At 42.9% G+C, this 17,934-nt stretch overlaps 1 protein-coding gene across 5 annotated transcripts in view; it reads right to left on the reverse strand.

Annotated features, from left to right (window-relative positions):
• FMNL2 (formin like 2) overlaps positions 1-17,934 on the reverse strand; it is a 307,011-nt gene that overhangs the window by 26,697 nt on the left and 262,380 nt on the right. For all 5 annotated transcript variants that reach the window (XM_029934582.1, XM_029934585.1, XM_029934586.1 and 2 more), the window contains exons 10-13: positions 10,951-11,025; positions 6,016-6,126; positions 3,238-3,387; positions 850-951 (exon numbers count right to left, since the gene is read on the reverse strand). In XM_029934582.1, the coding sequence (XP_029790442.1) occupies positions 850-951; positions 3,238-3,387; positions 6,016-6,126; positions 10,951-11,025 (438 nt within the window). The remainder of the gene's footprint in view (positions 1-849; positions 952-3,237; positions 3,388-6,015; positions 6,127-10,950; positions 11,026-17,934) is intronic.

The following is a 17,934-nucleotide window of genomic DNA, read 5'->3' on the forward strand; positions in this document are numbered from 1 at the left end:
CCTGTCTATTATTAATAATCTGAGAGTCTGACTTGAATTGAGTCCATATGCTACAACTCTGTCTCGACGGTGTGCCAAAAAATAAATTTCCTAGAGTTAACTGCAGGACATGTCAGAATATCAAGCAACACACACAGACATGATAAGCATCGCGGAAAATGTGCCATTTCATCAACGAGGGGGTAGGGGCAAGCCATTTGCCTCAAAGCCCTCCAGGTATTTAGGTGATTTTATGTTCTGTACAATTCCAAACACGCGGATGGCACTCCATAAAAACCCGACACGTAAGGTAAAACAATGTGAAGGCCAAATAAAATAGCTGGGATCATCTGATAATAAAATGGATCGGTTTTGCTCTGGCTTTTCTTTTTCTTTCTATTCTTTTTTTATTTTTTTGGTGAATGACATTAGGTCTCGCCTGTGTTGTGATTTCACCGTTTCCACAGCAACCACCAAATCTGGTTTCAAGTAGAAGCAAAGCAAAAAATATAAAGAAGTCCAAGTCCTAGTAAAAATAAATAAGTGGCATGAATTAAATCCGTGCTATGTTTTTACTTTCAAGCAAATGGGTGATCCACTGAATCAACTCAGACCCGTCTAGATGGGAAAATATTGTTGCTCTCAAAAACTGTGATAAGGAAATATGGAACCCCCAACACTTGATTGCAAACACATGTGTATCCATCCCTAACTATGTGTACTTTTCATCTGAGTAGCGCCTCTGATTTGGTTCCAATACATACGTTGCATCAGTGCATTCCTCTGACATGAATGTATTCCACGCTCTACCCGAGCGAGAGCACCTGCCCTGCACTGCCCGTCTGGGGCAGCTGCCGTCGGCACACTCACTCGAACGACGTCCAGCTCCTTGTTCCTCTGCATCAGCTGCTTCTCCAGCTCCACGATCTTGGACATGGCTTCATTCTCCGTGTCTTGCAGCTTCTCGGACAACTGTCAAGGTTTAAAAGGGAAGCTGTGTCACAACACACAACCATTCTCACCGGGTCCTCGGTTCTCAGAACGTGGAGCTCTAATGGGGCCGAGTCCTGCGTGTGTGCCGCAAACAGTTTTTCTGGAAATGTGAATATTTATAATATGATTCTGAATACCTATTTGTTTCTAATAGGAATTAATAATTTATACATGGTCCTTAATAAAACCTGTATGTCAGCTCCTTAGATGTTTCTTAACCAACTAAGCTATCCAGGAACCCCTTTTAGATGTTTCAACATGCACCGTGTACCTCCCTCAATTTCCGCAGGGGCTGGCAAGAGCGGGGAGCAGGAGGCACAGCAAGAGGGCAAGTTCACCTTTCTGTCCCTAAGAAAAGACCATTAGGCACAAACTTTTGAAAAGTATCAGTCCAGGAAACTTGGTCCTGTTCTTACAGAACACCAGCTTAAAAAAGAGTACTGCTTGTTTTGACCCAAACTAACCGAAATAATAAAAGTCACTCGTAGCGGCAGTTCCAACAAACAGGGGGCCTGCTACCAAAGCGGGCTATGTTAGCACGGCTCTGCAGGGCTGGCTGAGCCTTCAGGAGGAAGACAGTGGGAGCCACGTGTTAAGTAATTGCTTTTCCCACAAGGCTCTGAAAATGAGCAACTTCTGATGTCTCACATGTCACTGAAAACAATCTCAAGTAAAGAAAACCAGGGAGGCAAGGTGAGGAGGAAAGGTGGGGGTTGAAATGCTGATCTGATTCGAAATGGGATACAAATCCTCCAGGGGAAGGCCGATACACACCCTTCCTAAGGAAGTGCCAAGCAGTTCACGACGGCACTTAACAAAGGTGGGGGGGGGGGGGGGAACGGCTGGCTCACCGACTTGGCCGAACCACGGCCACGAAGTGCCCATTGTAGGATGAGGGACAAAGGTGAAGGGCATCGAGAACATAGGATACTCTCAACTAAGAAAAAGTAGCGGCAAATAAGTGGACCATTCAAATAGGAAAATAATATTGCTCTAAAAAGAGACAATTCAATTATAGCCAAGGACACTGTCATGCAGAATTCAGCAAAAGAATCTGGTCCTCACAATGCTTAGATCTTTAAGAAGTGCCATTTTTCTGTTCACTCTTGCACTCAAATATTCGCTTACTGGATGAACAAATGGACAATCTCTGAAGGCCTTTAGACTCATATTCAACTTAGTCTGTGGCAAGAAAAATCCCTCAAAAAAAAGTGAGCCCCTGCCCTGAGATGGAGTTACCGTGATACCAGTAAGACACTCCTCAAAGAAGAGGTTTTACGGGAATGTTCACTCATTTCCTTGAAAATGCCTGCAGCTGAAACAAATTTTTTTTTACCAAACGTGAGTAACCAGAAGGCAGGACTAGGAAGACAGGCATCATGAAGAAACAAGATCATCCTGTCCACAGGCGTGTGTGGACACATTCGGTAGAACAGGACTTGTGTTCAGAAGACTAGGCGTGAAATATCACTCACTGATACACAGCACCAAACTTCCAGGGGCACCTGGGTGGCTCAGCTGGTTAAGCATCTGACTCCACCTCAGGTCATGATCTCGCGGTTCAGGAGTGTGAGCCCTGCATCGGGCTTTGCGCTGTAAGGAGCCCACTTTGGATCCTCTGTACCCTCTCTCTCTGCTCCTTTCCACTCATTTTTTTTACCCTCTCTCTAAATAAATAAATCAACTTTAAAGAAAAAATAAATCTAAACTTCCAAAGAGGGTGAAGTGGATGATATCTTATCTGGGTAGCAACGGTAGTTCCACTGAGGGACATCAGGCAGGAGGCAGTGAAGACAAGCATAACAAATGGTCTATTAGTTGTGGGGCTTATTTCAGCACAAAGTGCTAGAATCCATCCTCCTTGGGCCTGTATGAACACACATGGTAGAAGACTGATATTCAGAGAACAGGAATTGACTAGGACTTCTTCACAGCAGCCCAAATTCACATATTCAAGTTCCATTTCCCCTGTGTGGTGCCCATCACCTCATCCTCTGGTGTCTCTAAGTAAGAGGGCCAGGGACTCTGGGCTCCGCAGAAACTGAGCAGCTGAGCTAAGGCGAGACAACAGATTCCCTTCCGCTTTAAGTAACAAACATGCCTTCTTTGAAAGAACCCCGAGTGGCTTTTGACAACTCTCGATCTCAAGCTGCGGTTCATCCCTAAACTCCAAATCCTTTCATTTACTGCCGTAACAGCTAGCACTCATTCTGCTTGGCACCCAGTCACACAAAGCCAGTTTTTCCTTTCCCAAGACGTAGTTACATGAGAAATGTTTTCCTCCAGCTCTTCCACCCTCTCCAAGGCTGCATTCTTGGTTTCGGCGTCTTCCAGCAGAGCTCCCACGTCGAACACGTTGTCCAGGTAAGCCTGAATCTGCACCTGCAGCTTATCGCTCTCGGTGTGCTTCAGTTTCTAAAAACCAAAACACAAGAGAGGGCGGTGTTCACACAGCTGTGGACACAGAGTATAACGACACAACAGCCTACGTGTTTTTGTTTGTTCCAAAGAGCCTAGTCTGTTCCAACAGAGGGTCTGATGTAGCATCCTCAAGAGAATTACACAGTGTTCGTCTAAGAAGGTACCATCACATTAGTTTCCGATGAACACCCTCTCCCAAATATATACACATTTCCTCCCTAATCCTTCCTATCGACACAGTCCCTATGTAGGCCTATTCCAAACTAAAACATTTTGATACAGGGGAAATTGGACAATAGAAAAATTAAGAGCAGCTTCTAAAAGGGGCAACAGTCTCAGGTAACATAAATTTGAGAGGCATCTTTGTGCAGAGGTGGTTAGAGTAGGTCTAATTTTCCTGGGTAGAGACGGTCATTCCAAATTAGGATTAGGTTGGATGGGAGGTGGAGGCGACATGGATAGAGAGTGAGGTAGCAGGGGCAGGAGGGCTTATTTTACCATAAATTGCTAGAATTCGCCCTCCATGATAACTTCCCTAAGATACTGCCCCAGTATAAGGAGTTCACGGCTTCCCAAAGCACACATCAGGCAGCTTTCCTCACTCATTGCATTACACGCTTAGGCATCCAAAGGAAGTCAACCAGCTTTAAGATCAAATTGGAGGTCAAGGTAACCTATGAATCTTCCTTATAAGTAAAGTCCTAATTTCCCCTGGGAGAACAGATGAGTGGTAGAATAATATTGGCATACGGACTGACACCAATATTTATTGAACAAATCAATGGCTATTTACAAGGCTGGTGTCTGTAAACTCATGAAGTATTTATTATGTGCTTATAATATTAATCTTTTTTTAAATTTTTTAAAATGTTTTATTTATTTTTAATAGAGAGTGAGTGTAGACAGAGCATGAGAGGGGGAGGGGCAGAGAGAGAAGGAGACACAGAACCAGAAGCAGGCTCCAGGCTCTGAGCTAGCTGTCAGCACAGAGCCTGACGCGGGGCTCGAACCCACGAATGTGAGATCTGACCTGAGCCGAAGTGGGAGGCTTAACCGACTGAGCCACCCAGGCGCCCCTATAATATTAATCTTCTAACCACCTCTATCAGGGTCCAGAACCAACAGACCAAAACATTAAAGAAATACAGAGTTTTGAAAAATTCTTCAACTCTTCAGAGGAGTTAGGCTCTACATACGTTTTCAGGAAGACAGATTTGCTCCTGGGTCTAATCTGGAATTCCTCAACTTAGCTTGCCCTAAAGAGAGTATGTTCCATCTTAGTTTAGGAGTACAAACTGAAAAAGACAGATGAATAAGGGCAAAGCCTAGAAAGGGAAATGAGAAAGCGACGAAGAAGGTTTTTTCACAAAGTACACAATGCCTGATGTGTTACGATTCACCATCACAGCCTTGACCTGAAGGAGCTCAGCACGACCATCACAAAATGGAACCCAGAACACCATTAGCCTCCATTTTTGTTCAAATACTGCCACTCCCAGAACATGTAGGGAAAGAAGACAGAGAAACCTTGACCTCAGAACAGGAAAAACCACTCAATACCATATTTTGTCAAAGATATTCATGATTATTTAGATAGGAAAACAATTCAAACCACTCTTCAGTGAAAATCCATCACACCTCTCCCTGAGCACAGTCCTTGGACAACATTAGGCCGGTCCACCCAAGGGCAGACTGGCTGGTCTGACAGGCCACCTGATAAGCTCAGAGAGTAACCAATGCTACGATTCTGCCTCACAGTAAACCAATTCCCTGGCTTCAGCCCTGATGAAGACTGGGCAGCTGAAATCTGGAGATACCCCAGGGAAGTACTTCTCTCTTCTTCAGAGCTCGAAACAGATATGAAATTCAGGTCAACAATTCTCGCCCTCTCCCTAGTAGCCTTTCAAATTCAAGGGGACCACTGCTGTACAAAAGGGAAAACAAAACTGCTCAGGAGTCAAAGGACATGGGGACATCCTGGGCACACACAGCTATTCAAGTCCATTTATGATTTTCACACGAACTTGCTGCTTCTGAGGTGAAGAACCATAGGGAACTTCCACAGGGAAGGCAGAGAAAGAGAAACTTTAGATCTCTTCACGAACCAAGAACTTAAAAGTGGAACTTCTAAAGCCACAAATGCATTACACAGAATTTAGCAGCTTCATGAGGAAGTCCCTAGTGGCCATTTCCTCCTGATTTTTTTATGCTCTAAGCATTTATTCATCACTCTTCAGCAGTCTTGGTTTGACTTCCCCTGCCCAGATGGGGTCCCTAGACTAACCAAGAATATGGATTGTCCAACAGCCCAGATGAAGGGTGCAATGAGACTTGACCCAGAGAGAGCTCAAGAGTAGAGGAGAGGTACAGCGAGGCCACAAGACGGTGTGTGATTCCAGCACTAAGAGGCTGCTGGCAGACGACAGCCTGAGGTCCCAGGAGGGCTGCAAGAATCCAGCTTCCCTGGCAGACTGCATCACTCAGATAGGTTCCCTTTAACCACTGCTACAGTACTTGACTGTATAGAGCTTGAAGTGTTCGTCAGTCATGGCAGAAGCGTATCGTGAAGGTAGGCAATAAATCAAGTTTTACATTGGAGCCAAAGGTCACAGCTATACTTACATCCAAGTACTCATCCAGGCCTAACTTGGTGAATTCATACTGGAGGTGAACTCGGAAATTCATGTCTTCTACTGAATGGACTACAATATTAATAAACTGCATGGAGGCCACCTGCAATGAAAGTGCCAACAGGTGAGATGGCTGCAAACTTGTTTTCTCGGTGTAAACACAGGCATATGCTTTCAATTACACAACTCTCCACTCACTTACCAATCTCCTTTTCCTTCGTTTCATTGGGTCTTTACAAATATTTTATAATTTTTTTTAATTCAAAAGTCACAGAGATACCACAATAAGATACCCCTCGTCATCCACTAGGGTGGCTATAATCAAAATGAAAAACCATACCAAGAGCTGCAAGGAGACGGAAAAAGTGGAACCCTCATCCGCTGCTGCTGGAGATGTAAACCAGTGCAGGCACTTTGGAAAGTTTGACCGTTCAACAAAATATTAACAACAGAGTTACCAGAGGACCCAGCAACCCTGCTCCTAGATATATATTCACACGAGAAATGAAAATACATCCCCATACAGACACTTATACACAACTGTTTGCAACGGGAGTATTCACTATTATTTATGTTAGTATAACTAATATGTATTATAAATATTGCATTATTTTATATTATTATTTCCCAGAAAGTGGGAAGGAAAACGCCATGTCCATCAAGTGATGCATTACAAAAATGTGGCATATCTACACAATGGAATATTAGATGACAATAAAAAGGCAGTGAAGTACCTATGCATCCTACAATGTGGATGAACCTGAACACATTATACTAAATGAAACAAAATCAGAAAAGACCACATATGTTATGATTCCATGCGTATGAAATATCCAGAACAGGCAAATCTGTGGAGACAGGAAGTAGATAAGCAGCTGCCTAGGACTGGGGATAGCAAATGGATAGTAACTATTGACAGTGATTCTTTCTGGAGTGACATGTTCTAAATTAGACTGTAGTGATGGCCCCACAGCCCTGCAAGTATGCAAAAAATGTGTTGAATTGTCCACTTTCAATGGATTTTTAAGATGTTGTTAACCATGTGTCAGTTAAATCTTTTAAAAAGTCTTATGGGTACACAGAACAAAGCGTGTAGGTTACTATAGGCATTATTATAGAAAATATAAAAATTCTTATAAAAAAGAACATTTTAAAAAAATCGCCTATAATCATACCACAGGATAATCACTTCTAAAATTTCACTGTGGGCCCCACCACACCAACAAGATCGTAACAGATCTTTGACCCATTTTTCCATTATAAACAATCAACAGTCCCTTCCATAAAAGCCAGGGATTTACTACTTTCTCCCCAGAACTGCATCAGTAGCTCTGAGACCTACCACAGAAAACATGAATTCCTGGTTTGGTAAAGAACAAAACAAAGTTGAACAGATCTATTTTTCTTTTCTTTTCTTTTTTTTTTTTTTTTAAGTAATCTCTACCCCCAACCTGGGGCTCAAACTTCTAACTCCAAGATCAAGAGCTGCTAACTGAGCCAAGGCACCCCTATCTTGCTTTTAATGGTGACAGTTTAGGGGCACCTGGGTGGCTCAACTGGTGAAGCAACTGACTCTAGATTTTGGCTCAGGTCATGATCTCATGGTTCATGAGCTTGAATCCCACATGGGGCTCCACACTAACAACGTGGAGCCTGTTTGAAATTCTTTCTGTGCCCCTCCTCTGCCCTCTCCATCTCTCAAAGTAAATAATTAAAAAAAAAAATTGTGACAGTTTATTTACTGCGAAAATATCCAACTAATGCTTTCCCTCTATGGGAAAATGCAGTCTGTGCAAGGAGGTAAAATGATTTACAATAACAATGGTGACAATTTATTTATGGCGAAAAAGCCAACTACTGCTTTCCCTCTAATGGTAAATGCAGTCTACTCCAAGGAGGTAAAATGAGTGAGGGATCAAGATCCACATTTACTCTGAAAACTGCCTTCTTTCCCTCTCCTAGAGACCCAGCTTCTTTTATCTCTTTTCAAACTGCTTCTATCGAGTTAGACTCTCCTTTCAGTATGTTATATACACTGGCCATCTCTGGAAGATATGTCAACTGTCTTGGTTCAAGGAGATTCTTTTGCAGTTTACCAAAAAATGACTTCTGGTTCTACGGTTAAATGAGATTTAAAAAAAAAAAAAAAAAAGATGGTCAGGTGGGATTCTGGCATCTTCCGTTTCTCTTCTGAATATTTGTTGAGTTTTATGTGCCTGAGAAGCAACTCTTTGCTAGGTGAAAGATGAATTGAGCACTGTACCTGTGTATTAGCAGTTTCTAAATAAGGTTCCTTGATGCATGTACATATGAGTAAGTGACAAAAAATATACTCTCATTTGTAAAGACTGCAGGCATTTTAATTTATTTATTTATTTTACATTTATTTATTTTTGAGGGACAGAGAAACAGAGCACACATCGGGGAGGGGTAGAGGGGAAAGAAACAAGGAATACAAAGTAAGCTCCAGGCTCCGAGTGGTCAGCACAGAACATGACGCAGGGCTAGAACTCACAAATTATGAGATCACGACCTGAGCTAAAGTTGGATGCTTAACTGAGCCACCCACGCACCCCAACAGGGCAGGTATTTTAAAGGGGTTATTAATGTAATTATAATTCCAACAGAAACTCAAATGGCAGAGGGATCCACGAGGTATGATAATGAGTGAAGCAAACCACATGTAATACAGTAAATGAATGGTGTGGACCACAGCAAACTGGAAAGAGGATCTTCAGACTAAAAAACTGGGGCCGGCGGCTGGGGGCGGGCACTGGGTGGCTCAGTTGGTTAAGTATCTGACTTCAGCTCAGGTCATGATCTCATGGCTCATGAGTTCAAGCCCTGCATCGGGCTCTGTGCTGACAGCTCAGAGCCTGGAACCTGCTTTGGATTCTGTGTCTCCATCTGTTTCTACTCCTCCCCCTCTCACACGCACATGCTCTCTCTTTCTCAAAAATGAAGAAACATTAAATAAATAAATAAATAAATAAATAAATAAATAAAGGGCTACTTGGGTCTAGCACCTTATATTCTACGAAAACGAGGCCTACTCTTGGCAGAAATTTTTAGTTTAAAAGAATCAGAAGTCTGTATTTTTATGCACAACTTTCATATTTTTAATCAAAGGACATGACTGTCAGACTAAACTCATAAGCCTGTAGGTTGGCTTAGCCTGGGAGCCTCCAGTTTGCAACCTCAGCTTCCAGAAACAAGTAAGTTGCCCCTAAGAAGGCAGAGAAAAGAAACTGGCCCAGTGAGCCAGGGCATGACTTCTTTACCTATTTATCACTAGTGCAAACATAGGCCTTAAACACTCCCCAAATCCTAAATACAAAATTAAAAAGCCAATGGGGGGCGAGGGGGGGGGCACAGGGCGGGGGCGGGGACCCGGGGCAGGGCGTGCCTAGGTGGCTAGGCCAGTCATGATCTCACTGTTCGTGGGCTTGAGTCCCATGTCAGGCTCTGCGCTGACTAGTCAGAGCTTGGAGCCTGCTTCAGATTCTGTGTCTCTCCCTCTCTGCTCCTCCCCCCTCACACTTTGTCTGTCTCTTTAAAAAATAAATTTTAAAAACATTAAAAAGCACTCCTTGTTTCTTTTGTGTGTGTGTGTGTGTGCCTTTTTAAACAGCAAATAACATGCTTTATGGAACAGCAAAGCTTCTCTAGAAGCGATTTCATCATTCTCACCAATTTTGGAAGGGCTTGAGGGCTAGGATGCATATGAAATTTAAGGACCCAGAAAAAAATTTCACATAAAAGAGTAAGAAATCTCCAAAATTAGGCTTCGTGTTTTACAGCCACTAAAGCAATTCAAATGGAAACTGTGCCTGGTACCCTAAACGCAGGTCTTAGAAGACTCAACATTAAGGACTAACGGAGATACCTGCTCCGAGCAGAAGTGACCTCAGAGACAAAGCCCAGGTGAGAGCTCCCGGTGCAGGAGCTCCGTACGTCCACTGGATTAGGTCAAAGAAGGCCTGCAGATCTGGAGCCACCCATGGGGGGGTCGGTCTCGGAAATGGCCTATGGCAGAGTCCATCCTTCAGTCCAAGGTTAAAATTTAAGTATATGAATTCAGAAGTTCTCAAACTGCTATTGTTGTCCATACCTGAAGATGACAGTCCTGCCACTGAGCCACAGATCCCTACACGGGAACCACCCTGCTACGGAGACCCAGAATCTAACTTTGCCCTCACAGAGTTCCCAGGGCAGGAAAGAGATGCGGGTAGGAATCATTCCTGTAGAGTAACTTGGGAGATCCATGCAGTCAATTCTACAAACCAATGCACCCTAGTCTTTGAGAATAGAGTCTGGAGAAAGCCACTGGCTGAGGTATACAATAGGAAAAATGGGCAAGGTTGTTTTGTTTTTCCATGTTTGAGAGAGAGAGAGAGAGAGAGAGAGAGAATATCCCAAGCATGCTCTGAGCTGTCAGTGCAGAGCCTGATGCAGGACTCAGTCCCACGAACCATGAGATCATGACATGAGCTGATATCAAGAGTCGGAAGCTTAGCCGAATGAGCAACTCAGGCGCCCCAAGATTCTTGATTTCTATCTTCAAGATCCTTACGCAGCTTTACTAAAAGCTAAAGTTGGCAACTGCAGCTGTATATAGCAAGAGTTACCATCCTTTTCCCATGGTTTCATCATTTATTTGTATGAATAATTAGTACTTTGGGCCTTTAGCACAGTACGTGCATGAGGAATAAAACTGAAAATAAACACTGTAAGGGACAATATAGATTGTGAGGAACATTCTAGATTGAATCTATAGCATATTACCCTCAACTTTCTGTCCTTTGTAACATTTATATGCACATACATATACACATATGTATCATATATAAATATAAATGGATTTAGGAAAACAATGCAGAAACTGAGCTTGCCTTATTGAATGCAATGTGGGACTGGAATAACTTACCATAAAATCTATGTTATTGTCTTCATTCCTGAAATGTTCCATCAACTTCTCAAAGCGCTGTTTTTCTCCGCAAACCTGAAATACACATTTTCATCACGCAAAAGAAATTCCAAACATAAGCATTCTAAAATTAGATGCAGGAATTTCAGCATTAATAATTATTTCCAGAATATCTTCTTATTGCCTTTCTTACACACTGTTTACTTCTCTTCTAAGCTGGTTAACTCACAAATAGCAACATGAGCCAGGCCCTAAAGCTAAGCCTCAGTTTCTTTTCAATGTTCCCTTGATATACTGAAATCTTGGTCAAATATGTTTTTCTTTCATTGATTATCTTTGCAGTCCAACAATTTTTTAGCCCTCATTCAGAATCCCAGAATGTTACGGTTTAAAAAAGGAAAACTGTAACAATTCCCACTACCCCATCTTCCTTTTTTACAAAAGCACTTTTAAAACAGGTATGCTAAAAGATTTGGACAATTTAGTATTTAAATTCCTTGAAAAGCAAATTGAAAATGGTCCCATTATATCTAAATCCAATGATTTTAACATCAACTACGAAGCAGACACCGTAGCAGTAGAGTATCTAGTACGATACTCTGTTCTGGACGTTAATTTCACGGCGCTTGTTCTGAGTCCTTTGAAGAATCTTAGGCCCCTGAGCCGCTGTGCGCCATTACAGGTCCGTGTGCTCTCATCTGCTCTGTGCTCTTTGCCACATCCCTCTACTAGAACATTAATATATTTTCTCATTTCTCATTAAGTGCCTTGGGAGAATTTATTGGAAGATGTGCATCCATCATCTCATTTAATGTAGTAAGTCCCTCCTCTGGTTCATGTGAAAAGGTATATTCCTGCCCCTGGATAAGGGATTTTAGATCAAAGTGCTGCAGATGTTTGCTAAAGACTCTTCTAATGAGCTTGCAGACCCAAAACATAAGGGGGGGCTAAGAACACAAGAGTCACAATTAACTCTGGCCCAGAGAAAAAGAGCCTAACTTACTGATAAGAACACGTGAAAGGAAAAGATAAATTACTATGAACTCAAGTCCCCCAAAGTATCTGGGTCTAGATGGAGTTAAAAATACAGAGTCAAAAAAAGAGTTGTAACAAATAAGAACTCTCTCGAGACTTATTCCCAAAATCAAAGGATAAACTTTCCTTCTGCCAGTGGCCTTAGCAATCTCTTTTTGGAGCCCACTGGCTTATTCTTTCTGCCTTCAGAAAGTATGTACCTGAACGCCCATGAACTACATGGAGGGTTAGTAAGAGAGTCTCTGTCTGGTCTTAACATTTTGAATTTAATCCGGTTTCACACGCTTAGTTCAGTTTTTTGGTTCTATTTGTGATCTTAGGAATATATGTAAGACGATCCTGAAGAATTCCCCCTAAAATGATGTTTCATAATGCTATAATGCAGTCATTTAATTTTGTCATGTTAAATCCCATATAAATATATATTCAGTGAAGATGAAGATTCAAAAAGATAGCAGTTTTGTCTGTTTGGTTCACTACACTATCTTCAGCATCTAGAACAATGCTGACCATGTTGTAAGCTCTCAATAATATTTGTTGAATTACATGGAAAAAAGGACAAATGGCTAATTATGTGAAGATGCACTTAATAAAAGGATGACTTCTCATTCTCCATCATGCTGATGAAAAAAGAACCATCAACACGAGGTAGACAGGTGCCACAGGTAAATCTTTAGCAGTAATTCCTGGGTCTAACCTGTGTGTGGGGAATGTCAAGCCTTCAGCCTCTAAGGGCCTTCTAAGTCTCAAGGCAACTTAATTTTCTCAGTAGAGGCAAACCACACTTCACTGTATTCGGGCAACAACTCTCCATGTATTTATACCTGCCTTAACAAAAAATAATTACAGAAGAAATAGTGCATGAATCCAGTCCAGAGGAAGAGAAGGAGGCTCCAGAGAGAGCACTCAAAGTCAAGCCTTTAAAAAACACAGGAGACCAATCCCACCAACAGAGCCTGATTCAATAGGATGGGTGCAGGGGCGCTGGGTGACACGAGCATGCACAATTTTAAAGCACTACAAACCACTTGGATGAAACTCCACTAAAGCAAAGAACCAAACGTTTAAAGGGATACTTTGTTCTGCCATTCGCCTCAGCCAGCCCCTCTGGAGAATATGAAGCAAATTCCTGGAAGCAAAAGGTTTGTTGGGGGGGGGGGGGGGAGGTTAAGCATTACAAACATTGCTCCCTAGACTGTGACATCAGCCACATCTTGTGCTCAAAGGCACAAAAGTCCCTAGCTTGCAAAAAGGACCCAGTGGGCGAAAACTGCCAAGGCTGGATATGAAAAGGGTCAGAATTACAACCTGAGTTTTCTTTAAGAGAAACCCCAACATAAGAACTTGTTTCCCAGGGGAATGGTTTACTTCACTCTGTTTTGGGAGGTTGTTCGTGACAGGAGAAAGGAAGAGAAGTCGTCTTGAATCTGTGAACAGCTACCAGCTACCAGCAGCTGCAACTAACGGTCTGCTGAGCAGCTAGCACTCAATCAACTAGAAGAACCAACAGCTACCAATGAACAGAGATGATGAATACAATTCCTACCACACAAAACCCTTCAAATCAAAGAATGTCCAGACTCTGGAAAGTGCCTGGTGCCCTCTGTTTATGAATGAGACTGCCACCTAGACAGGTGATATAACTTGATGAAAAGTCAATGTAGAAGCTCAAACCAGATCCCCAAGTGTCTGCCTGACTGAAGTTCCTTCTCCAACATAGCCCAGAATGTGCAGATAAACATCTATTACTTAATTCTGGAATGCACTAAACTATCTTCTTCACTGAGACGCCAACAAATGAAAAATGTTCTTGTTAAGAACCACCATCAAGACACCCGACATCTATTTGATGTGCTTGCACCAAAGTCTTCCATGGAACTTCTAGAAATGGCAGATTCCTGGATCTAAATCAAGACCTACTTAACAAAAATCTCCACAATGGAACTAAGAATCTGTAGCTGTTGAACCAATAGCTTAAGAATACAATATTTGTGGTTGTTGAACCAGCAGCTTCTAGAATACAGACCAGCAGATTAAACTTCAACCTGACTACTGATTGTAAACCAAGTAACTAGATCATTAACTTATTCAATCTCCAACCTCACAATAAATATGGAGATACAGTTACCATAAGTGGGTATCATGGGAATGCAGTAGGAACTGACCCACTGTCCCTGCATAGGTACAATGAATAATAAGGTAACTCCCAATTAATCAGGGACTGTGTGCAAGGCATTAGAAAAAAGGGATTTTATATGGCTGAGAAAAGCACATATGGGCAGCAAAACTGTTCACAGCCTGTTAAAAAAATTATAAAAAAGAATGCATCAAAACTAGAACAAGCAATATTAGATTAATTTCATGCTGGGTAAAGATCCCCAAAACCATGTAGTGTCCTGGTAGACAGTACTGAAACAGACATTAACAGCTTTGACTTTATGCATTTCTTTAGAGAGCACCCCATCAACAGACAAATCCATGCTAAGAACATATGTGTCAGGAAACAGAAATACCTTCAATTGTCAAAAACAACAGACTTAGTATCTTCCAATTTACAGCTGTTGTAAACTTTGTGAAAAAAAAATCTGGATACACAAAAAAGACATATTGCCAGCCGAGATGCCAGCTTCAGGGAACTTTGCTAGAATGATCTGATGGACCACTCTCCTCACCCACTGTGAGACCCAGAAGGGCCTCTCCGATCAGCTCCACCAAGCCCCTCTCCAGAGAGGGGTAGGTCGACAGCTCCGCTACAATCTCGACTAATGAATTCAGGGTGCTATTTTCTGACATGGGAACAGCACGGATTCCAAAGGCCCCCTTTATTTCTGCTGAAGGAAAGGAAGCATGCAAACCAGATTCGCATTTGTTCCTACAATACTTTAGCAATCATTAAACAAGTGTATACTGTAATCCCACAGGAAACGGGAAGATGTGTTTGGGGGAGGTTGGTAGAGCTGCATTTGGCATCAAAGGAAAGCTGCCTCCGCTCACACCACTCACATCTGGTGCTTGCTTCAAATGGGACAACCATGGCCGAACGTGTCTCTTCTCCCTTGGACACTGACGTGGTTTTAGAAAATGGGGAAGATAAAAGGAACAAGATGCCAATTCTCAGTTATGTTCAGAATCCACACACTGATTGGCCTTCATGGGGATACATGCAAGGACTTAAGCAAAACGTACATAAGAGCCAGGAACCTTCCTGCGTGTACGTGTTGCTGAACATTATATATTCCTGCGGAGATCTGCCATCTGTCAACAAAGGCCTGACAATGCAAAATCAGAGAACTCTCAAGTAAAAAAACTGTTCTCTGGCAACTGAAGTCTGTCATTTCTTGACTTTCATATAATCAATGGTATTTCTCATTCCCCTCGCTAGCTTTAACACCCATTTCCTGTATCAGTGAAAAGAAGCCACTGAAGTAGGTGGGGAAGCGAGTAGCAAATTGAAGAAATTGCAGCCACCGAAAGGCCAGGAGGGGAGATTGCAGAGAAAGAAGGCTTTTGTGCACGGGGATGCCCCACCGGAAATTAGGCTTCTACTACTTGCAGCCAGGGCTACCAGAAATTAAGTCCGACAGCAGGAAGATAGAAGTATATGCCCTGGAAAAGCATTACTCTGCTGTAAACTGAACAAGCACCTTCATTTATAAGTCAGTTTCACGTGAATAAATACCCTGGCCCTGATTTAACAACATAGAAAGCGAAGCCCTCAGGCTCAGATCCTGGACCCCAGAGGTCAGTGTACTAAACACCACCCACCCCAAACATCCATTCCTCTTCGCACCTTGAAGCTCTTAACACTGACGGAGATGAGGGGATGTGAGGGCACGTGTAGGACTCAGCAGAGGACCTTAAAACCTGGGTCAGTAAGTCACAGCTCTGCCTCCACCCTGCTGTGAGTCTGGACAACTTGGTGAACTTCTCTAGACTTCCACTGTCACATCCATTAATTCGAGAGCTTAGGTTAGATTTCTTGTTTTCAGGGCTGCTTTTTAGAAAGCCTTAAGGGTGACAGAGGAACACTTGGGGACTCCCAAGGTGGGGAGCTTGGCAGGCAAAGGAAAAACACAAGAAAGAAAGGTTCTTGGGACTGCTGTCCTCGTTTATCCAGCTCTGCTCCCCTGTACTGGGGGGCCTGATAAGGTTTCATTGAAAAAAGTTTCATTGAAGGTTTTCATTGCTAATAAAAGTTTGCAAAAAAAAAAAAAAAAAAAAAAAAAATCACCTCACTCCCTATCTTGAAGCTCTAAAATTCTCATCTCGGCACGGCAATATAACATGATATTCCCAAACTGACCAGCCTGGAAGCTCTACACAAACCGAACTGAGGGAGAAGCCCTCGGCGACACGGCCCTGTGTGCCACACATAAGGGCCAAAGCACTCACTCTCTCCCGGCATCTGGCCCACTGGTAAAGCGGATGAATCCTGCCCTGCCCAGATAAAATGGGCCACACCCAGGACAAGCAAGATACATTTTCACTTCAAGGAGAACTGAAGCAAAAGCACAACTCGTGCCAGAAAACGACTCAACTCTGCTCTCCAACATCTGTGAAAGACATTTCTGAACACCGTCCCAAACCATTTGGATAAATCCGGGGCCCTGGATGCAAAGGAGGCAGTGGTTTAAAAGTGTCTCTAAGGGCGAACAGGGGTTAGAGGAGGATTTCCCTTAAGGCTAATAGTGAAGAAAAGATGGTTTTACAAAAGCCTGTAATAAAGAGCATTCTCGCCAGCCAGATGTTGAAATGAACAACAGGCTGCCGGCCTTCAGCCACCTCTCTGTCCCCTTTCAAGGTCAATGACTGTCTTTGGCTTCCCCAGCAACAGCTCCCAGGGCACCACACAAAGTCTGCAGCCAGACTGAGGCCTGACTCTTATGAGGTGGCTATAAAATATGCTTCTGGGTTAGTTATATAAAAATTAAAGGCCCCTTGCTTCAGTGTTTCCTTCTTGCCCTGCTGCCTGCTTCAATACTTTCTTTTTCTCCCTCACAATAGGCCCCTGTGATCAGCACGGCTCCCTGCAGGAAGGCACCTCTTAGGAGGCACGGTCTATTATGACTGATTACGCTACCCTTCTCGGGGCCTGCCCACGAACAAGAGTTCCGTTTTCTTCTCAGGGCTGCGGGAAGTAAACAGTCGCTTCATAGTTTGTCCTCGGTGAAGAGCATCTTTTACCTTCCACTGAGGGCACCAGCGGTCTGAGGATGACTTGACGCCATGATGGCCTGACAGGAAACCACTGTGCCCGGGGTGTTCTGTGCTTGCAGGGGTCTACGACCTCTCCCCCCTCAGGTACCCAGACCCAGACGTTTCACACACTGACACCACCGGGTCAGAGCGCTGGCTCTCCTGTCTCCTGGGATTTAATGTTCATCAAAGTGAAACATTCTGAAACTAAACAACCTGATCTCACTCCATGGAAAAGTACGGAGAGCTCAGCAACAGAACGCACTCTACAGTCTATTCAACTCTCCTTCCCCATAAATTAATACAAAGTTTCTATCAATGCTGTATCGGTAAATCTCTGATTAGCAGCCAGGGCTTTCATCCACATCATGCTAATCACTCTTGTGAAAACTTCAGCCACTTTTCCAGATGTTTCCAAACACCCAGATGTTTTGGCAGGAGCCACACAAAACATCCAGATGACCCTTTTACTTTTCATGTAGGTGTTTTGCTGAACAGAAAAAAAAAAAAAAAAAAAAAAAAGAATACTGACAAAGAAGCAAAGGGTTAGTAAAATCCCCAAAGAAAAATTCATTGAAACACCAAACCTTAAATGAGAAATACATTTTTATCACTTCCTTAAACAATGACCTTCACTCAATTCTAGAGAGTAAGACTCCACAATACAGTTCTTCATAAAGGAAATCTTTCAGAAATATTCTTAAAGTCAGACTTGACTATTTCTGGCTTCAATACAAGACATATCTCTTGGTC

This window comes from Suricata suricatta, chromosome 3, assembly GCF_006229205.1.
Source record: "Suricata suricatta isolate VVHF042 chromosome 3, meerkat_22Aug2017_6uvM2_HiC, whole genome shotgun sequence".
Classification (NCBI taxonomy): Eukaryota; Metazoa; Chordata; class Mammalia; order Carnivora; family Herpestidae; genus Suricata; species Suricata suricatta.